Below are 22,880 nucleotides of genomic sequence, written 5' to 3'. Positions count from 1 at the left end.
TACTAAGTCTTGTACTTTGAAAAAAAAAGAATACAGGCATGGGCTATTTTCTAAACAGTGAGAAAATTCATAAAGCCAAAGTACAAAGTGATTTGGGAGTGCTGGTACAGGATTCTCTAAAGGTTAGCTTGCAGGTTGAGTCCATGGTTAAGAAAGCAAATGTAATGTTGTCACTTATTTCAAGAGGGTTGGAATATAAAAGCAGTGATGTGCTACTGAGACTTTATAAAGCTCTGGCTACGCCCCATTTAAAATACTGTGTCCAGTTTTGGACACCTCACTTCAGCAAAGACATACTGGCACTGCAGCATGTCCAGCGGAGATTGACACAGATGATCCCTGGAATGGTAGGCCTAACAGGATGAGGATCCTGAGATTGTATTCGTTAGAGTTCAGGAGGTTGAGGGGAGATCGAATAGAAACTTACAAGATAATGCATGGTTTAGAAAAGGTGGATGCTGGGAAGTTGTTTCCATCAGGTGGGGATACTAGGACTCGTGGGCACAGCCTTAGAATTAGAGGAGGAAATAAGGAGACTTTTCTTCAGCCAGAGAGTGGTGAGACTGTGGAATTCACTGCCACGGAGCGCAATGGAGACCGGGACATTAAATATCTTCAAAGCAGAGATTGATAAGTTCTTAATCTCACAAAGAATTAAGGGATATGGGGAGAATACGGGTAAGTGGCATTGAAATGCCCATCAGCCATGATTGAATGGTAGAGTGGCTCGATGGGCCAAATGGCCCTACTTCCACTCCTATTTCTTATGGTCTTACATTCCCCCCTCCCCACAACAGACACATTCTAAAAAACTATCCATTTTGTTTTCGCAGATTTATTTAGTTGCTATTCATTACTAATACCAATAAATTCCACCAAACACTCATTCTCTTACATTTGCTACCACGTCCCCACTTCCCAGCCCATCATCTCTTACTCCAAATGCCCACTCTCCCCCTCTCTCTCCATATGTCCACTCCAGCTTCTTAGCACTGACGATGTCAGAAGCAGCACTAATATTCTGGATAACAGGGTTAATTTTTTCCGGTTTAGTCATGTTTCGCCAATGGTTACCTCTGATTGCTACATGCCCACGGTTTGGACTCAATCTGTGTAAGATGTGTACAAACAGACAAAATTCACTAATGAATGGTTTTTGCCACTTTAAGCATCAAAACTGTAGAATTCTTATTGTGGATTTCTCTGGGGCTGATTAAGATGGCCCACAAGTTATAGGTTTCAGCTTGTGAGATATTCTGAAGTAGTGATGTCACGGGTGTGTTCAATAGTAATAAACATCTCATCATGCATCACTGTTGTGTAAGGAAAAGCCAAGCCAATGTACTTTTATTTACTCAAACTTTGCAGTATTTGGTTTGCAGTAACATTGCTCAAACTTGCATTATCGACATGATCTATGGGCTGAGTCAAGATGTTCACTATGCTTAAATACTGATAAGATCTTGAAAATGTGATTCGTTGAAATTATTGTACTTAAACATCCTAAAGAGTTGAGTAAAACACGGTTCCTTATGATCTTTAACAACAAAGTAGCCATTCAGATTAAATACTGAGAAAGTGCTGGAGCATTACCTAAAGTTGGGTTTTAAAAGATTAGATTACATTACAGTGTGGAAACAGGCCCTTCGGCCCAACAAGTCCACACCGACCCGCCGAAGCGAAACCCACCCATACCCCTACATTTACCCCTTACCTAACACTATGGGCAATTTAGCATGGCCAATTCACCTGACCCTGCACATCTTTGGACTGTGGGAGGAAACCGGAGCACCCGGAGGAAACCCACGCAGACACGGGGAGAACGTGCAAACTCCACACAGTCAGTCACCTGAGGCGGGAATTGAACCCGGGTCTCAGGCGCTGTGAGGCAGCAGTGCTAACCACTGTGCCACCGTGCCGCCCACTAAAGAAAGGATGAGGTTTGGGTAAACAGCACTATGACACAGATCAGCAACTAATAACTTCAAAAACATGTTTCAAGTAACACTGCCAGTCATTGCAGGGATCAAGTTTTTTTTAATGACTGTTACAGCCTTTACACTTCACCATTTTCTATCAAGTCTTAGCAGTAAGTAGTCATTATCAATTTGAACACTGCTCAATTAAATTTTTCATTCATTTAGCATTTGACAAGTCTACTAAGTCACATTCAGAAATCCCATATTCAATATGTACTAGTTACCAAAACGTAGATTGTAGTCTTGAAATATTTCTGATATTGCCCAATGTATCAAAACTGTCAGTGTGTTTCATGGTTAAACACAAAAACAGAAATTGCTGGAGAAACTCTGCAGGTCTGGCAGCATCTGTGGAGAGAAAACACAGTTAATGTTTCAAGTGCAATGACCCTTCTTCAGGTCTAAAATATTTGCAACTCTTGGTTTAACTTTAGTGTATCATTCTTAGGTTCTTAGATTCCCTACAGTGTGGAAACAGGCCCTTCAGCCCAACAAGTCCGCACCGACCCTCCAGAGAGCAACCCACCCAGACCCATTCCCTTACTTTTACCCCTGCACCTAACACTACGGGCAATTTAGCATGGTCAATTCACCTCAACTGCACATCTTTGGATTGTGGGAGGAAACTGGAGGACACGGAGGAAACCCACGCAGATACGGGGAGAACGTGCAAACTCCACACAGACAGCTGCCCAAGGCAGGAACTGAACCCTCAGGTTGCTCAGGTTGTTTAGTGGAGTTAACTTAAACTGGGGAAATAGTTCTTCCTGTCTACTAGGTGCAACAACAATATAGGACATTTGTTTAGACCAAACTTACAATGTCACTGAACATAATGAGCAGAGGTGATCCCATAGATTGACATGCTATCATTGATTTGTCCAAATGGTTGGCAGTTTTTCTGTGTTTTTGCATGGCTGCCTATTAGATGTGTGTGAAGGCAGGCTTTGGAAAGCCCCACAAATAACAGTTTTGATTCCCTTGGAAAATACATTGCTTTAACAAAAGACTACAAAACAGGCCTAAGGTTCCTAAAGAATAATTTTTTTAAAAAAAAAAGCTCACTAATTGATTAAATAGCTTTGCATGCTTTGTTAAGATTAGATTAGATTCCCTACAATATGGAAATGGATCCTTCGGCTCAACAAGTCCACACCGACCCTCTGAAGAGTAACCCACTCAGACTCATTCCCCTACCCTATATTTACCCCTGACTAATGCATCTAACACTATGGACAATTTAGCATGGCCAATTCACCTGACCTGCACATCTTTGGATTGTGGGAGGAAACTGGAGCACCCGGAGGAAACCCACACAGACACAGGGAGATTGTGCACACTCCACACAGACAGACAGTCACCTGAGGCTGGAATCGAACCTGGGTCCCTGGCGCTGTGAGGCTGCAGTACTAACCACTGAGCCACCGTGCTGCCTGCATATATTGCCAGATATGTACAGTGTATATGTAGGTGCACACAGTAAGGGTTTTACTTAGCTTTGATGTTTCTTAACATGTATATTAAGCAACAAGCAAAATGATAGTGCATCCTTGTAGTCACAAGGTTTGAATCAGATTAAGGGGAGTGGTCAAAATATTCAGTGGGTGGGATCTGCTGTGTAGTCTCTTAGAGCTTCATAAGGATGGTGAAACAGGTCTGATCTCTGCAGCTATGGTTTGAACTGAAAATGATGATCAAGGACAGTCAATTAGAATGATAATGGTGACTGAGGTCTCGGGAATGATGTCATATAGGAATGTTTCAATAATTCCATGTTGTCAGTTTGCTAAATATTCTGGGTTGTCCATATGTAAGATTGTAGCTAATTTGATGGAGTCATCCCCATATTGATAAAAGTGTTAGAGTAGGTCAGAAGGTAACAGGGATGTTCCTCTTTTTGGGTGGAGGACAAGCAGGTGGAGATTTGAAGGGAAAATTAAGCATTTTGGGCCTCCAACAGCAACATTCAAGATAGGCACTTGACCAGAATGTTGGGATTCAGTGCGTAATTCACCACAGTCAGTCAATTAGGGCAAGAAATTCCATTCTATGATTAGAATGTCTACTTCAATCTAGATGGATAATTCTCACAAAACATATTAGAAACAGTTGCCAAAACCTCAAGATCTTTAAGACAGCCTGTTTGTTCAGTATTTATATTTCAGTGGCTCTGTTTTCTTTGAAAACCCATCTTAAGTTGCAAATAAATTTCTAAATGATAGTTCAATTTGTATTTTGTCCAAGTTAATTCATGATAAAGCTGCTTGCAAGATATGCAAACCTCGGTTGTTGGTAAAATTCTAGAATCCATCATTAAGGACAAGGTTTCTAAATTCTTGGAAGAGCAGGGTCGGATTAGAACAAGTCAACATGGATTTAGCAAGGGGAGGTTGTGCCTGACAAACCTGTTAGAATTCTTTGAAGAGGTGACAAGTAGGTTAGACCAGGGAAACCAGTGGATGTGGTCTATCTAGACTTCCAAAAGACCTTTGATAAGCTGCCACACAGGACGCTGCTGATTAAGGTGAGGGCCCATGGTGTTTGAGGTGAGCTACTAGCATGGATTGAGGATTGGCTGTCTGACAGAAGGCAGAGAGTTGGGATAAGAGGTTCTTTTTCGGAATGGCAGCCGGTGACAAGCGGTGTCCCGCAGGGTTCAGTGTTGGGGCGCAGCTGTTCACGTTATATATTAATGATCTGGATGAAGGGACTGGGGGCATTCTAGCGAAGTTTGCCGATAATACGAAGTTAGGTGGACAGACAGGTAATACTGAGGAAGTGGGGAGGCTGCAGAAAGATCCAGACAGTTTGGGAGAGTGGTCCAGGAAATGACTGATGAAGTTCAATGTGAGCAAATGCGAGGTCTTGTACTTTGGAAAAAAGAATACAAGCATGGACTACTTTCTAGACAGTGAGAAAATCCATAAAGCCAAAGTACAAAGGGATCTGGGAGTGCTAGTCGAGGATTCTCTAAAAGGTAAACATGCATGTTGAGTCCGTGATTAAGAAAGCGAATGCAATGTTGTCATTGATTTCAAGAGGGTTGGAATATAAAAGCAGCGATGTCCTACTGAGACTTTATAAAGCTCTGGTTACACCCCATTTGGAGTAGTGTGTCCAGTTTTGGGCCCCACACCTCAGGAGGGACATACTGGCACTGGAGGGTGTCCAGCAGAGATTCATACGGATGATCCCTGGAATGGTAGGTCTAACATACGAGGAACAGCTGAGGATCCTGGGATTGTACTCATTGGAGTTTAGAAGGTTAAGGGGAGATCTAATAGAAACTTACAAGATAATACATGGCTTGGAAAGGGTGGACGCTAAGAAATTGTTTCCGTTAGGCGGGGAGACTAGTACCCGTGGGCACAGCCTTAGAATTAGAGGGGGTCAATTCAGAACAGAAATGCGGAGACATTTCTTCAGCCAGAGAGTGGTGGGTCTGTGGAATTCATTGCCGCAGAGTGCAGTGGAGGCCAGGACGCTAAGTGTCTTCAAGGCAGAGATTGATAAATTCTTGATGTCACAGGGAATTAAGGGCTACAGGGAGAATGCTGGTAAGCAGAGTTGAAATGCCCATCAGCCATGATTAAATGGCGGAGTGGACTCGATGGGCTGAATGGCCTTACTTACACTCCTATGTCTTATGCAAACAACAGCAAAACGTTTTAGATCTGCAACAAATTTGCATTTGAGTTCTTTCTTTTCATTTCCTTGAAAAATTAAGTACTGAAGAACATTGTAATACATTTCCAGAACTTCCAAAGTTGATTTTGAGGAAGTCAAGTAATTTAAAAGATTGCACTGTGTGCATATTTATTTTTGGGTAAACACTAAATCCGCACTGAAAGTGAGAGGCAATTCAACCCCAAAGCAGACTAGTTTAATTACCAGAAGATTATGCATTTGTCTTAAAGTGGCTAAAAAAAGGAACCAAATAACAAGTAACTATTTTCTTCATCACAAAGGCAGTCAGGTGACATCTGACCAAAGAAACTCAAGAGATCCCTGTTCTATGGACTATTCTGAAATTAATGAGATTTAAGACTTATCTTATGCCAGTGAGATGGACCTAAAGATGTCAAAATTATTCAAATGTCCCTTCAGGATAGGAGGGCCATTAACTTGAGTTTCCCTGAAGGTCCGTCCAAAGATTCTTCTCGAATAATTATTGTGTGGTCCAAACCTATGACTACTTCCATCCACAAGAGCAGCAGATATATTGGAACCCCATCTCCTGCGAGTTCCCCTCTACACACCATCCTGACTTGGAAATTTATCTTTCAGTCTTGTGGAATTCCTTCCCTAAGGTCATTGCGCGCCTACCTATAGCAAATGAACAGCAACTGTTCAAGGCGGCAGCTCATCATCACCTTCTCAAAGGTAACGATGGATGGGCAATAATAGCTGCAGTGACACCCACATCCCGTGAGTGATTTTTTTTTTAAATGACCATGAAAGCCAAAATCCCCTTCTGACCTATGCATTAAAAATAGAAATGATGTTAGCTGGGAAGGAAAATAAAAATCACTATTTGGAGAAATATCATTGTATCCTGCATGTACTGGTGGGCTTGCTGCAGTCAATATAACTTCTACACTGTAAATAATGTATGGAACCAGTGGCTTCCATTCAATGCACATCACTTGGAACATGCTGTCAGAGTGGGGCTACTGAAAACACTAATCTTTCAGAGTTGTAAGACAGTTATTGAAAGAAGCTGAAAATGTGTTGCTGGAAAAGCGCAGCAGGTCAGGCAGCATCCAAGGAACAGGAGAATCGACGTTCCGGGCATAAGCCCTTCTTCAGGAATGAGGAAAGTGTGTCCAGCAGGCTAAGATAAAAGGTAGGGAGGAGGGACTTCGGGGAGGGGCGTTGGAAATGCGATAGGTGGAAGGAGGTCAAGGTGAGGGTGATAGGCCGGAGTGGGGTGGGGGCGGAGAGGTCAGGAAGAAGATTGCAGGTTAGGAAGGCGGTGCTGAGTTCGAGGGATTTGACTGAGACTAGGTGGGGGGAGGGGAAATGAGGAAACTGGAGAAATCTGGGTTCAACTGAAGAAGGGCTTATGCCCGAAACGTCGATTCTCCTGTTCCTTGGATGCTGCCTGACCTGCTGTGCTTTTCCAGCGACACATTTTCAACTCTGATCTCCAGCATCTGCAGTCCTCACTTTTTCCTCGAAGTTATTGAAAGAAAGCAATTTAAAAAAAAACAGCAGTTTCTGCATTTTGCGCTCCCTGCTACTGTAGAAGTGAAAGGAGATATGATTTTTATTGCCCACTCTCAGTGACAAAACTATGATACCGTCATCATTGCTGAAGAAAGGAGGAATCCAAGTTGTTTGCAGCCTATATCTCATTGAGGAGCAGAAAAAAGTGTAGAGTTTGAAGACAATTTGAACTACATATTAACGTTATATATGAACATTCTTTGTTCAAAATAGCTTAAGGGGAAAGGAAGACTACTGCTCAGAATGTGACCACATTGCTACAGCCAACTGAATCCTGAGAATGTGGCCCCATGAAAGAGAAGCTTGGAGATAAGCAGGACCTCTTATGCTCAAGAAAATTCTATGAGAGAACATCTGCTAAGAGAGAGAAACTGTCTCAAGAAAGCTTTCAAAATATATCAGAGATCATCAATCATCAGTGCATTGTTGGGAGAACAATGAAACTTTGCATATGCTAAATATATACTGGGCTAGATGAGAACAAATTAAAACAAAGAAATAAATGTTGGCCGGAAAACCTGCAGAAAGATTGAAGCCAGAGGGGAGGATGTAAAAATTGGGGAGGACATCATACAAAACAAAAAGGATGCATATCCAGCAGAAGCAGCCAAATTGCTTTGCACACAAGTATTTAGTTTGGGAGAAGCAAAGAATGCCTATAATGAGGACGACTGGGGAGATGAAAGTTGACAAACCTGACTAGTCTCTCTCCATCAGGCAACAGATTGACACAGGAGAAATTGAGGCCTGCAGATGCTGAATATCAGAGTCAAAAAAGTATGGTGCTGGAAAAGCACAGCATGTCAGGCAGCATCTGAGGAGCAGGAGAGCTGATGTTTCATCAACATTCCTGATGAAAAGCTTATGCCCAAAATATCAACTCTCCTGCTCATTTTGGATGCTGCATGAAAAGTGCTTTTCCAGTGCCACACTTTTTGACAACACATTAATGCAGTCAGGTCTAAAGTTTGATAAACTGTTTGTGATTGGTAGAATGATGACTGTGGAAGGAGAGCATCAATTGAATTTTGTGTCAGATAGATGCCATGCTTCATGCAACATGAGGAGTTTCACTGATCTTTGTAAAGTCACTGTAGATAGTGACTCAGAAATGAAGGCCTTTAGGTTACAGTTAAGGCTGCGATGGAATAATAATCATCCCAAGATGTTAAATAAATCAGAGAGACCAATGCAATGAGATGAATGGAGATATGGAGTTTCAAATTGAAGATGTTAAGCAAAACCCACTCATCTCAACTGAAGCAAGGCTAAAGCTTGGACTAGTAACCCTAGATGTGCCAGAAGAGACCTGAAGCATTTTGCAGCCTACTGAGCTGTTGACTGCTGGACAGATCTTTGAAGCTGGCTACCATGCTTTTTACAGGTTTTGGCTGTCTTCCTGGTGATTATAACCTTGAAACAGATGAAACATAAGACCAACCCAGCATCTCCCAAGTCCAACCTGTAAGACAAGTCATCAAAAAAAAAGACAACTCCTACAGCAGTAAAAAGAAAAAAAATCAGGAAAACATAGAACATAACAGCGCAGTACAAGCCCTTTGGCCCTCTATGTTGCACCAACCTGTGAAATTAATTTGATGCCCATCTAACATACACTTCCATTATTATCCATATATCCAATGCCCATATAAATGCCCTTAACGTCAGCAAGTCTACTACTGTTGCAGGCAGGCCATTCCATGCCCCTACTAAAGAAACTACCCCTGATATCTGTCCTAAATCCATGTCCCCTTGTATTAGCCTTCACCATCCAAGGAAAAAGGCTCTCACTATCCACACTATCTAACCCTGATTATCTTACACGTCTCAATTAAGTCACCTCGCAATCTTCTTCTCTCCAACAAAAACAGCCTCAATTCCCTCAGCCTTTCCTCATAAGACCTTCCTTCCATATCAGGCAACATCCTAGTAAATCTTTGCTGTACCCTTTCTGAAACTTCTACATTCTTCCTATAATGTTGTGTCCACAACTGCCCTCAATACTCCAGGTGCGGCCTTACCAGTGCCTTGTCCAGCTGAAGCTTGACCTAGTGGTTCCGAAACTCAATCCCCCATACCAATAAACGCCAATAAACCATATGCCTTCTTAACAACCCTACCAACCTTGGTGGCAACTTTCAGCGATTTATGCATCTGGACACAGAGATTTCTCTATTCATCCACACTGCCAAGATTTTACCATTAGCCCAGTACTCTGCATTCCTGTTACTTCTTCCGAAGTTAACTACCTCTCACTTTTCTGCATTAAACTCCATTTGCCACTTCTCAGCCCAGCTCTGCATCTTATCTATTTCTCTCTGTAACCCACAACATCTTTTGGCCCTATCCACAGCTCTGCCTACCTTAGTATCATCCACAAATTTACTAACCCATCCTTCTACGCCCACATCTAGATCATTTATAAAAATGACAAACAGCAGTGGCCACAAAACAGATCCTTGCGGCACACCACTAGTAACTCCAAGAGCTCCAGGATGAACATTTCCCATTAACCACCACCCTTTGTCTTCTTTCAGCTAGCCAATTTCTGATCCAAACCATTAAATCACTTTCAATTCGAAAACTCCGTATTTTGTGCAATAGCCTATGTGGAACCTTATGAAATGCCTTACTGAAGTCCATAAACACCACATCATCTGCTTTACCTTCATCCACCTGTTCAGTCACCTTCTTGAAGAACTTGATAAGGTTAGTTAGGCACGACATAACCTTCACAAAACTGTGTTGACTATCCCTAATCAAATTATTCCTTTCCAGATGATTATAAATCCTATCTCTTATAACCTTTTCCAATACCTTACCCAACTGAAGTACGACTCAATGGCCTATAATTACCAGGGTTGTCCTGACTCCCCTTCTTAAACAAGAGAACAACATTTGCCATCCTCCAGTCCTCTCGCACTACTCCTGTCGACAATGATGACATAAAAGATCAAAGCCAAAGCTCTGCAATCTCCTCCCTGGCTTCCCAGAGAATCCAAGGATAAATCCCATCTGACCCAGGGGTCTTATCTATTTGCAGATCTTCCAAAGTTGCTAAAACCTCCATTTTGTCAACCGCAATCCCATCTAATCTTGTAGCCTGTATCCTCACTAACATTGCCCTTTTCCAATGTGAATACTGACGAAAAAATATTCATTAAGTGCTTCCCTATGTCCTCAGATTCCGCACACAACTTTCACTACTGTCTTTGATTGGCCCTAATCTTACTCTCGTCATTCTTTTATTCCTGATATACCTGTGGAAGGCCTCAAGGTTTTCCTTGATCCTGCCCACCAACAACTTCTCATGTCCCCCCCTCGCTCTTCTTAGCCCTCTCTTTAGATCTTTTCTGACTAACTTATAACTCTCAATCCCCCTAACTGCGCTTTCACACCTCATCCTCACATAAGTCTTCTTTCTCTTGACAAGAGCTTCAACTTCTTTAGTAAGCCATGGCTCCCTCTCTCGACAGCTACCTCCCTACCTGATAGATAGATACTTATCAAGGTCCTGCAATAGCTGTTCCTTGAATAAGATCCACATTTCAAGTGTGTCCATCCCCTGCAGTTTCCTTCCCCATCCTATGCATCCTAAATCTTGCCCAATTGCATCATAATTGCCTTTCCCAGACTTCTACCTCTTTCTCTGTGGTATATACCTGTTCCTGTCCATTGTTATTGTAAACATAACTGAATTGTGATCATTATCGCCAAAATGCTCACCTACCGCCAAATTTAACACCAGGCCAGGTTCATTCCCCAGTACCAAATCCAATATGGCATCTCCCCTTGTTGGTATGTCTACATACTGGGTTAGAAAACCCTCCTGCACACATTGCAGAAAAACTGACCCATCTAAACTACTTGAACTATCGTACTCCCAGTCAATATTGAGAAAGTTAAAGGCCCCAGAATATGCATACATGCACAAGCTTTTAAACCTTACCACTAAAGAAATATTGCCTCAACTTGCAAGGCAAAGGTCTACACTACCTCAATGTGAAGAATGCTACTGACAATTGAAGCTAGAGGAGAGCAGCAGTTTGTAAAACTACATTGTGGATGCCATCTGGAAGACACAAATGGTTGTGTATGCTGTTTGGCATTTCCTCTGGGCCAAAAGGATATCAACTCAGACAGCAAAAGTGAGTCATTGTACTTCTTGGAATGGAAGCTATTATGGATGATCTGATAAATTATGGATGTAAAGACACAAGAGAAAGAGCTATCACAAATCACAATTAGAATCTGCTGCAATTGCTTGGGACCTAATTTATCACCAGAGGTATGAGCCTTCATGCAAACTTCCTGCCAAAGTCACACAGTGGTGCTGGAAAACAGCACAAGAAATAGATTTCACTAGAATCAACCAAATAGTGATGACAATGCCAGTGCTAAGGTACTACGACATCTTGATCGTATGTGGTGACATATCCAAACAGATATATTGCCATGACTACAGATATGTACATACAACTGGAGAAATTGGTCCTTCACTGCAAAGTGGCTGATTAGGACGAAGGGACTTCACCGATGACAGTCAGTCCGAAAGGACCACTATTCCCAATGATAGTGGATCAGAAACAAGTTAAACTGGCAAGAGCATTCACTATGGGAATGATATTCTTGGAGAAAGAAAATAAGTCTAGAAAGGAGCAGATACCAGATGAACAGCTAACAGTGAAGTGCCTGTTCTATTAGAGGACTTGGACAATTTAAGGACTGTATATGTATTATATATTCAGAGACTGAACTCTTCAGTTTTGAAAAAAAGTCATAATGGATAAAACATGTTAACTCTGTTTTTCTTTCCATAGATGCCGGAACTGCTGAGTTTCTTCAGCAGGCTGTCTGACACAGAAGCAGGTCATTTAGTTCAATAGTTTTACACTGATGTTTGTGCTCAATGGGAGCCTACTGCCACTGTACATTATCTCTCACTATTTGCATATCTCTTTCTATTTCTTTCTCCCTCATGCCTAACTAGCTAGTCCCTTATGCAGGGCATACAATGGATAGTAAATCCAAAGAGAACCATGACATTTGCCATTTCCACAACCTCCAGCAGGGTGCCACCAGAAATATCTCCCCTTTCTCTACCCTGTCAACACTTTACAGGGGTTGTACCCTCCACAATGTTATGGTCCAGTGCCCCATCAATGCCAACCCCCTCACTGGCACCTTACCATGCAATTGCAGGAGGTCTGACATTCGGCCCTTCACCATCTCCCTCCTCACTGTCCAAGGCCCAAAATACACCTTCCAGGTGAAGCAGTATTTCACTTGTACTTTTTTCAATCTTTTTCATTGATTTCACTGCTCACCTCTATATTGAAGTTCACATGCAAACTGATTGATTAATCAGTTTGGGAAACACATCTGCTCTGACACAAGAAAGACTCTGACCTTCTGATCACATCATTTAAGTACATGATATTGCTCTCTGTATCAAACATAGTACAGAATATTGTAAATGTTCCAGCGAAGCCCAATGCAAGCTGGAGGAGCTGCATCTCATTTTTTTGTTCAGATACATTGTATAGGACAATATTAAGTTTGACAACTTCAGCCCATGAACTCTGTTCTCCATTTTGATTCCACTCCCTTGCCCCATGAGTTTTTGCATGAATTTGCTCTCAAGAGCTGACATTTTTATCTACTATTAACACCTATTCTTCATCTATATCTCTTTGTTATTACATTTAGAATTCACTTTGCCTTTTGCTATTGGGGATCTTTGCCATGTGTTCCATTTGCTCCTCCTCCCCTGATCCCCACCTTTTCTCTACAGCTAAAAAAAAAAATATCTTTTCCAGATTCTTTGTTCAAAGAACTCATCTGGATGGAAGCCGTTAACATTTCACCATGCACTTATTATTTGTACACTTCTATTTGAGCATTTATTCTTCAATTAATGCATTATACTGGGCTGGCATTGGGAACAGTAGGCCCATTTCCATAGAAAAATGTTTGTGTATTCCATTTTGTGAAGAAGACAGTTTAGTAAGAACGCTAACCTTTCATTGATTTATAATCATGAGGTGTAACAAAAATATCTAAGTAACTTAGAAATGAAGATCACTCCCTCCATCTCCCCCTACTATGTACACGCAGGCTACTCAACTTAATTCTACCACATTTAATTTAACTCAACGAATATTCTGACTTTAATCAAGAAAGAAAAGAAAGGACTGAATGACCACAAGGATTTCCATGTTTGGAATAGTCTGATACTTGAACATTGGGATTTGATGTACAATGATTTACATACATAAGATTGACTACAGCATAGTAAATATGTCTAAATAGTGTATAAAATATCAGGTTATGGCACCTATACAAACATATAGACTTATAGATGTATAGATGTATATAATATAGCTGGTAAACATAGGATTCAGGATGAGCTTGCCAATTGGATACAAAATTGGCTTTACGGTAGGAGACAGGTGGTGGTGGTGGTGGAGGGCTGTTTTTTGGACTGGAGGCCTGTGACCAGCGCTGTTACACAGGGACTGGTACTGCCATCCCTTTTGTTCCTCTTTTATATAAATGATTTAGATGAGAAATTAGGAGATGTGGTTGGTAAGTTCATGGATGACAGCAAAATTGGCGATGTAATGGACAGTGAAGAAGGTTATCTCAGATTACAAGGATTTGATCAATTGGGCTAATGGGTTGGGGAGTGACAGATGAAGTTTAATTTGAATAAATGCAAGGCATTGCATTTTAGTAAAGTAAACCAAGGGCAGGACTTACACAATTTATTGGAGGGCCCTGCGTAGCTTTGTAGAACAATAGCAGCCAGGGGTTCAGGTACATAATTCTTCAGCATTTAAGTCACAGATAGTCAGGGTGGTTAGCACACATCCCTTCATTATACAAACCTTTGAGTATAGAAGTTGGGATGTCATGTTGCACAGGTCATTAGTGAAGTCTCTTCTCAAGGACCGTGTGCCATTCTGGTCGCCCTGTTATAGGAAAGATATTACTAAACCGGAAAGATTTACCAGAATGTTTCTGGGAATGGAAAGTTCGAGTTAGAAAAACAGGTTGGGACTTTTTTTTCCACTGGAGTGTAGAAAGTTGAGAGGTGACTTTAGAGGTTTAGAAAATCAAGGGGGGTATAGATAAGGTGAAAATCAAGGCTCTTTTTCCCCTAAGGTGGGGGTGTGCAAAACTGGGGGTATATCTTTAATGTGAAAGGAGAAAAGTTTGAGGACATGAGTGGCAACTTTACTTTTAAAAAAAAGAGACAAGTGGTTAGTGGGCAGAATGAACTGCCAGAGGAGTTGTTGGATGCAGGGCAGAGTAACAATGTGGATATCCTATAATATAAACAGGAATATGGGCCAAACATATTAAGATGGGACTAGCTTAGTTTGGGAACATGGTCGGTGTGGATTAGTTGGACTCCGTGCTGTATGATTATAGGACTCTAAACTGGTCGAGTGGCAGGCAGTAAAAAGTAGAAAAAATGTGTAGATATTCAAATTGGCAGGATGTAACCAGTGGAGAAAGTGAGGACTGCAGATGCTGGAGATCAGAGTTGAAGTGTGCGCTGCTGGAAAAGCACAGCCAGTGAGGCAGCATCCAAGTAGCAGGAGAATTGATGTTTTGGGAAAAAGCCTTTCATCAGGATTCCTGAAGACAGGACATAACCAGTGGTATCCTACGGGGACAAAAACCTTGATGCATGACGAATCTGAAACATGAACTTAGCTTTCTCTCCACAGAAGCTGCCAGACCCATGAGTTTCTCCAACCATTTCTGTTTTGGTTTCAGATTGCCAACATCTGTAGTTCTTTGTGGGGTTTTTTGTGAACCACACAGATCAATTATTCACATTATTTATTCATGACTTGGCTAATAGCACAGTAAGTCATATATCCAAATTTGCTGGTGACACAAAGTTAGACAGCATTTTAGAAATGTAGATAATAGCATTAAATTACAAAAGAATATTGACCTACTCCGGTTCCTGGGATTATAGCCAAATGCATAGTCACTAATTTAATTATAAACAAAAAGTGAATAAAGAAACGTTCATGCTTTCAATAATAGTCACGAATGCTTGAAGATATGGACTACTGCGCAAGGGGGCACATATTTATCGCCCTAAGTGCAGTCATTGGGAATTTTCAGAAGTGCTGATGAAGCAACTTGAAACACAATTGTACACATCTCAGAGGCACTCTTACCCAATCCGCAGGCTCCTCTCTGGATGAAGATGACGGGTGGTTGGTTTAGTGCCTGTGCCCTCCGGCTCACCGCCTTCAGCTCACACACATTACGGTAGGTGCTGCCGTCGCTGCCGCACACCGGCTCACGGTTGTCACAGATACACACGCCTTTGATCCGCCGCTTGGCCTGGTTGGCCGCTACCGGCACCGAGCAGCGCAGCCCTTCCCCGCACCTGGCCTCGTCCCTGCGGCCGCCGCATGACTCGCCCTCGGCGGCGCCGCACAGCTGGCAGCAGCCGCAAGCATCCAGCACCAGCCCTGCCCAGCAGTCAGAGGGCACCTCCGGGCAGCTGGAGACATCACAGAGCTGGGGGCAGCTCGGGGAGCGCCTGGTGATCCTGCTGTCCCCTAGCAGGAAGCAACTGCTCCCCAGCACTGCACACACCAACAACAGCATCTTCCAGTAACACTGCAAAAAGTCATACAAAAAATTACACCAGCTCCTTATTAATCCCTTGTAAATCAACAACTGCTCAAAAACACACCATGTGGAGGGCAGAAAAAAGTTTCTATAAGTTCTAAAGTTTCGTAAACAACACAAATAAAGTTATTTCCGACTCAAAACAAAGCACCGTCCTCTTTATCCGAACTTCCAATTTCATAACAGCGAAGTGGCTCCTTTATAAAAAGCCCGATGAATCAAACAGATCCAGCCGCATTCATTGGTCTGCTCTGAACGAGGAGTCCTACCCCCGCCCCTTTATCACCGACTCTTCCATACCCAGATGCTGCACAGGGTTGCTCGGTTCTGCTGCTCATCTCTTCGTTGTCTGTCCCCTTTTCGACTGCCTCTAATATCCGAATCACTCCAAAGTAACGGAACCCTCACTCTTTTACAAAGAGGTTAACATGACGGATTTTTTTTTAAAAAAGCATTTTTCTTAAATTCGTCACGTTCGAAAACAATGAGAGAGTAAGGCATATTGTAGAACAAATACTGTACATAGATTCTTGAAAAACACAGGGCATCTGTTCGAAAGAAGGGTCACTGGACCCGAAATGTTAACTGTTTTCTCTCTACAGATGCTACCAACCTGCTGACTTTTTCCAAGAATTTATATTCTTGTTTCGGATTCCAGCTTCCCCAATTTAGGATCGTGGAATCCCGACAGTGCGGAAGGTTGCCATTCGCCCATTGAGTCCGTACCGACCCCCAAAGACCATACCACCCAGACGCAGCCCTCGACGGTATCCCATAACCCCACATTTCCCACGGCCATCCACCTCGCCTACACACCTCTGAACACGAAAGACAACTTTCGCATGGCCAATCCCCTAGCCTGCACATCTTTGAACTTCTTCGTTTTACCTTCCTCAGAAGAGATTTATTGGTGTCAGATTTCCAAGATCCGCAATATTTTGCCTTTAGTCAAAGGCTTCTTACAGGATATTTTCAGACCGGTCTTCTGTTACATCGGCTCAATATCAATCTCTTGTCGCCTGTGGGGAAATCACAAATATCAGTCGAATATCTAGATGTTGCAGAGGGACGTCTCAGCCAGAACCAACTCAAAGTGGCTCATTACACCTAAATATCTCCCAAATCATAGTATGTTTTTAATAACGAACCTACATCTATAGCTTGACTCTAGCTTGACACTCAACTATTCATCTTTGCATCCATGTAAAGCCCAAGGCGCTTCATGAAAAACAATATTTGTAACCAACCCACTGGACGAATTATGACGTACCTCATGCCATGTGGGACACTATCTCTGCACCACAAGAGCACTCACTGTTTCAGATTATGAAGGTTCCCAGTAACTAAACACGGTTTATGGTAATCAATTATTCGACTTGCACTTGGGTAACATTTTATTTGTAGACAGAATTCCAGCTTTCTTTCCCAATAAATATACTTTGTTCAAGAAAAATGGGACAGGATACCTAATTCCCAAAATTTGCACAATTAAAATACAGGGGTGGCAGTGACAGATTAGTCATGGTAAATGCAGGCTTTCAGGGATATATTATGCTCTTTGGATGGTCACTGAATACTCAGTATAATGGTCTCTATCTGCACTGTAGGGATTCTGTGATAATGACTCTATATATACTGCTACACGTAAATGAAGATCAAGAGCGTATGGATGACTAATTTCTTTATGCCACTTATCTTTTGATTCAGGGTTAAACAAATGGAAATATTGAGCTTGTCCTGTAATCTGAATTGCAATTTAGAAGTCATTCAAGAACATTGTAATAGATGTAATCTTAACAAGATAATGCGAAGGAACAGCTGTATATTTCTTGCACTGCTCAGCTAAAATGTCCTGCTGTCTTTTGTCTTGGAGGAGGTAAAAATGTGTAATATTTCAGAACAAAAGCAAAATACTATAGATACTGGAAATCTAAACTCGGCAGGTCTGACAACACCTGTGAAAATAGAAAAGAGTTAATGTTTCAGGTCATAACCTTCATATCCGTATACTGTACTAGTTTAGTTCCAGAATAACGGTTTTGAAGATGGTGTTTTATAAATCTGAATGGAACATTAGCAATGAATCCTCCACCATGCACTGACTTGTTCCAGCAGCTGTCAGTTCCTGTGAATGGTTCCTTTCTCATACTGAACACAATGCTAATTGTGTTCTCTTCTAAAAGCTCATTTCACAATTACTAAATATGCTCATGTAAATAGCAGCACCAGACTCTCATTTATAAGAGTGGTGCCTTGAAATATTAACCCTTGCTGTTTATACTGCTTTGATCTGAAGTGTGCTGGTGTTTGTAAGCTTTTGTCATGAGTCAAACCACAGAGTTAGCTACCCTATCATACCTTTTCCTTCCACGAGTCTACTGTGCTCTCCCAAACTCTAATTTTTCTTCAGTTTCTTTCCCATATCCCTTAAAGTCCTCTCTGAAATGGTCTTGTTTACAAGATTGACTTCTTGAATCTTGTGGATAAACTGTCAAAAACCCAAATCCTCCTATCCATCACTTGCAATAGCTTTTTCTTCCTGCTCTATTTCTGTCGAGGACATTCAGCCTCAGGGTTTTCAGTGACCAACCTGCAAAGTGGACTTCAGGATACGCAACAATGCAGAGGCTGATGGGCTGAGAATGGCATCAACCAGGATCTTGAGTTCACGTCACACTATAAGTGACCGCAGGAGGGGAAGGTTTTGATTTTAAATCTCTCCTCTTTGTTTCCAAATCCCTCCAGGGCCTAGCTGCTCCCAGTCTTGCTAACCTTCCAGATCTCGGAGCATCTAATTCTCATCTTTTGAGCATCCCCAATTTTAAATCACCCTACCATTGATGACAATGACTCCATTTAATTAAGGATTTAAGCTCTAGAATTCTTTCCATTCATCTCACCCACTATTTTGCTTTCTGCCTTTCCTTAAATTGCTTCAATCGATTTCTTTGAATAGGTCCTTCATCATCTGACCAAATATCTCGTTAGATGGCAGTGTCATCTTATTTTTTTTTATGAAGCACCTTAGAATGTTATACGAAAGGCTCATTTTTTGTTTCGTGCACTGTAAATGCTCTTTTAGTTCTCAGAAATGTACTAAATATTATACTCAGAATAAATGAAAGTTACCTAGCTTCAATAATGTTTATTCTCAGAAAATTTTTATGGAGTCAGTCATACAACACAGAAACAGATCCATGAATCCAACTTGTTCCTGCCAGCCAAGTTTCTCAAACTAGTCCCATTTGTCTGTATTTGGACCCTATCCCTCTGAATCCTTCCTATTCACGTACCTGTCCAAATGACTTAAATGTTGTAACACACCTGTGTCTACACTTCCTTCGGCAGATCATTTACAAACCACCGGCTAGAAAAATTTGCTGCTCTGGTCCTTTTTAAACCTCTCATCTTTAAAATATGCTCCCTAGTTTTGAACTCCCCTACCAATGGAAAAGGCCTTGCTATTCATCTTATCTATACCCCTCACAATTTTATAAACTTCTAAAGAGGTCATTCCTCAACCTCCAACATTCCAATGAAAAAAGTCCCAGCCTATCCAGCATCTCCTTATAACTCAAACCTTCCACGCTTAAAATGTTCTGATTCTGCCAGAATAAAGTTTGACAACAGGCACCTCTCTAGCTGTGCAGCATGGTTGTGCTGAAGTGCATGTAAATTGGTGAGATGTTTTTAAGAGAATGAACTTATTTGAAATGTTTGAAGATGTATTCAAATCTTGTTAACATGTATACAAAGTTGAGATACTTCATTAGTTGTAATTGAAAAATTTGTTTTATATGCCATTAATTAAGCAAAGATAGATTCACTAAACCCATTGTTTAAGTGATGAAAGCATAAGCGATGAAACCAGCCAGAGCAGCAACTGTGGAATAATGATGTGAAAATCCTTCACAGAAGTTTCCAGTACCCCTTTTTTCAAAAGCACTTATTTCTCAAAGCATATGAAATAACATTCTAGAAAGAACATCAGCGCAAAAAATAATAGAATCCTGAAATGCAAGTAGTGAGAAGTGTGCCGATATAATCTTTGAAGAGGTCCCTCATTAGTCCCAATTCAGTTATTTTCCTGGTCGTACAATTTTCTCAATTTCAAGCATCAATGCAATTCATTGTTGGAAATGTTGCTGAATCTGCCACCATGAAGCAGTCTATTCCAAATTGCTGAAATGTCTGGCCATCTGCTCATCCTGATTTTGATGATAGAGGCCATTTGGCAACTATGAATGCTTGGCTGATCTCCAGGAATCATGAATAGTTTAAACCAGTAGGGATTATTCGTAGCATTGCTTTATTGTCAGTTTGTCAACATGTCCAAGTACTTCATCTTTCTTTGCAATTGTTTTCATACTATTTTTGCAAGATTAGGAGATGTTGGGGAGTTTTCAATAGGAGTTTCATTGGCTGTACTTAATTAACATTTTCATAAGCTAAATTGAGCAATTTAGAATGGCTGATTCTTTTATTTGAATGCATTTCAAAAAACTTGCCAACGTATGTTGTTTTCTCAACTCGATATCAAGAGGATATTGTAAACCTGCTACCAAAGGAAGCATGACATTAAATCAATGTGATAATCCAACCACAGGGTCATACTACATACAGATTCTCCATACTATAGAATACAGAACAGATGCATTTGAATCCTCAAAAAATAAGGTCAATTTTAAGTTTGCTTAAGGATTGAACCCTAACATCAATCACTGTATTGGTAACATTTATCATACAAATAAAACAGTTAAAATTGGAAAGATATTTAAACAAACCAACAAAAATGTCAAGGTTCACAAACTGAATAACCTGGCAAGGTTCCAAGAGGCTTCAGGATCTTTAATCCACCTCTGCAAAATGGCACAGGTGACCAATGAGTCATGACCTGCCATATTTTGCTACCGTTTTCCTGAGGTGGGGGTGGAAATCAGATCAGTTTAGAATTATACCTTCCAGATTTCCCAATTGCGCCTGCCAACATGGGGTTGATCACTCTTGGGAGACAAATTCAGCCACAGTCTTCTCTGTTGAAAATGTGTTGCTGGAAAAGCGCAGCAGGTCAGGCAGCATCCAGGGAACAGGAGAATCGACGTTTCGGGCATAAGCCCTTCTTCAGGAATGAGGACTGCCAGTTTACACAATGAGAAACAGTTCCTTTACTTCAGAAGACAGCATTATCTCGGTCAGTCATTGGGGCTAATGGCAAGCCTGACTATCATGAGAACTGGCGATGAACAGAAGATGGCAGCAAAAATCCCACATGGCAGCTTAGAGTCATACAGACGTACAGCATGGAAGCAGACCCTTTGGTCCAACCTGTCCATGCCGACCAGATATCCTAACCCAATCTAGTCCCACCTGCCAGAACCCGGCCCATATCTCTCCAAACCCTTCCTATTCATATACCCATCCAAATGCCTCTTAAATGTTGCAATTGTACCAGCCTCCACCACTTCCTCTGGCAGCTCATTCCATACACGTACTACCCTCTGCGTGAAAAAGTTGCCCCTGAAGTCTCTTTTATATCTTTCCCCTCTCATCCTAAACCTATGCCCTCTATTTCTGGACTCCCCGACCTCCGTGAAAAGACTTTGTCTATTTATCCTATCCATGCCCCTCAATTTTGTAAACCTCTATAAGATCACCCCTCAGCCTCCAACGCTCCGGGGAAAACAGCCTCTCCCTGTAGCTCAGATCCTCCAACCCTGGCAACATCCTTGTAAATCTTTTCTGAACCCTTTCAGGTTTCACAACATCTTACCGATAGGAAGGAGACCAGAATTGCACGCAATATTCCAACAGTGGCCTAACCAATGTCCTGTACAGCCGCAACATGACCTCCCAACTCCCTTACTCAATACTCTGACCAATAAAGGAAAGCATACCAAACGCCTTCTTCACTATCCTATCTACCTGCGACTCCACTTTCAAGGAGCTTTGAACCTGCAGTCCAAGGTCAGCAACACTCCCTAGGACCTTACCATTAAGTGTACAAGTTCTGCTAAGATTTGCTTTCCCAAAATGCAGTACCTCGCATTTATCTGAATTAACCTCCATCTGCCACTTCTCAGCCCATTGGCCCATCTGGTCCAGATCCTGTTGTAATCGGAGGTAACCCTCTTCGCTGTCCACTACACCTCCAATTTTGGTGTCATCTGCAAACTTACTAACTGTACCTCTTATGCTCACATCCAAATCATTTATGTAAATGACATAAAGTAGAGGGCCCAGCACTGATCCTTGTGGCACTCCACTAGTCACAGTCCTCCAGTCTGAAAAACAACCCTCCACCACCACGTCTGTCTTCTACCTTTGAGCTAGTTATGTATCCAAATGACTAGTTGTCCCTGTATTCCATGAGATCTAACCTTGCTAATCAGTCTCCCATGGGGTACCTTGTTGAACGCCTTACTGAAGTCCGTATAGATCACATCTACAGCTCTGCCCTCAATCTTCTTTGTTACTTCTTCAAAAAACTCAATCAAGTTTGTGAGACATGATATCCCACAACAATTCTTTCAAAAGGCAGCCAACAGCACAATACAGACTTACTATTTGCAAACTTGAATACCATGCTGGCCAGATAGCATGCGATTACCAAGTGACATGCAGCTCTTAACACTGAGAAAAGATAGCTTAAACATGTACTCAGCAAGTAATCAACTGGGAGCAGCTGAAAGTCCAGCAAACAGGACCAAAAATGTGTGTCTTTTGAATTTAAAAAGACCAGAAAATAACTACAAATTAACAAATCTATTATTGCTTACAGTCAGTGATTTCTTCAGCTGCCTTGGTAACTTAAAATTTATTTAATCGGCAAGTTTTCTTGTACATTATCTATTTCACTCCAAGCTATGCTTGTTCCATGATATTTAACCTAATAAAAACAGGCTTAATATTTTTGTTCCCCATCTATATATATAGTTAATGAGTTGAGAAGGTTTGTAGCTCAGGTTGGAGGTGCTAGATGTAAATTTGCTCGCTGAGCTGGAAGGT

General features: G+C 41.6%; 1 protein-coding gene across 4 annotated transcripts; it reads right to left on the bottom strand.

The window, feature by feature from the left end:
• Window positions 1-2,001: 2,001 nt before the first annotated feature.
• Window positions 2,002-17,006, bottom strand: htra1b (HtrA serine peptidase 1b). Of its 4 annotated transcripts, none has more exons than XM_043712684.1 (3): window positions 16,764-17,006; window positions 15,413-15,863; window positions 2,002-2,327 (listed from the first exon to the last, which is right to left on the bottom strand). In XM_043712684.1, the coding sequence occupies exons 2-3, from the start codon at window positions 15,849-15,851 to the stop codon at window positions 2,200-2,202; spliced, it is 567 nt and encodes a 188-aa protein (XP_043568619.1). In that variant the 5' UTR covers window positions 15,852-15,863; window positions 16,764-17,006; the 3' UTR covers window positions 2,002-2,199. The 4 variants fall into 4 exon arrangements, with proteins under 4 accessions (XP_043568619.1, XP_043568620.1, XP_043568616.1 ...); XM_043712685.1 differs by lacking the exon at window positions 16,764-17,006 and adding an exon at window positions 16,489-16,510; XM_043712681.1 differs by lacking the exon at window positions 16,764-17,006 and adding an exon at window positions 15,940-16,147 and having other exon boundaries at window positions 2,003-2,327.
• Window positions 17,007-22,880: the final 5,874 nt, after the last annotated feature.

The sequence above is a fragment of the Chiloscyllium plagiosum genome, chromosome 22 (genome assembly GCF_004010195.1).
Source record: "Chiloscyllium plagiosum isolate BGI_BamShark_2017 chromosome 22, ASM401019v2, whole genome shotgun sequence".
Lineage (NCBI taxonomy): Eukaryota > Metazoa > Chordata > Chondrichthyes > Orectolobiformes > Hemiscylliidae > Chiloscyllium > Chiloscyllium plagiosum.
Note: the sequence above shows the minus strand (reverse complement) of the source record. Positions and strands in the feature narration are given on the sequence as shown.

Bases quoted from the DNA above. Each gene is read 5' to 3' on its own strand.
- htra1b (XM_043712681.1), bottom strand. The intron at 2,328-15,412 runs GTAAGAGTGCCT...TTCTCTCCACAG, and splicing joins GAGAGGAGCCTGCGGATTGG to ATGCTGCCAGACCTGCAGAG.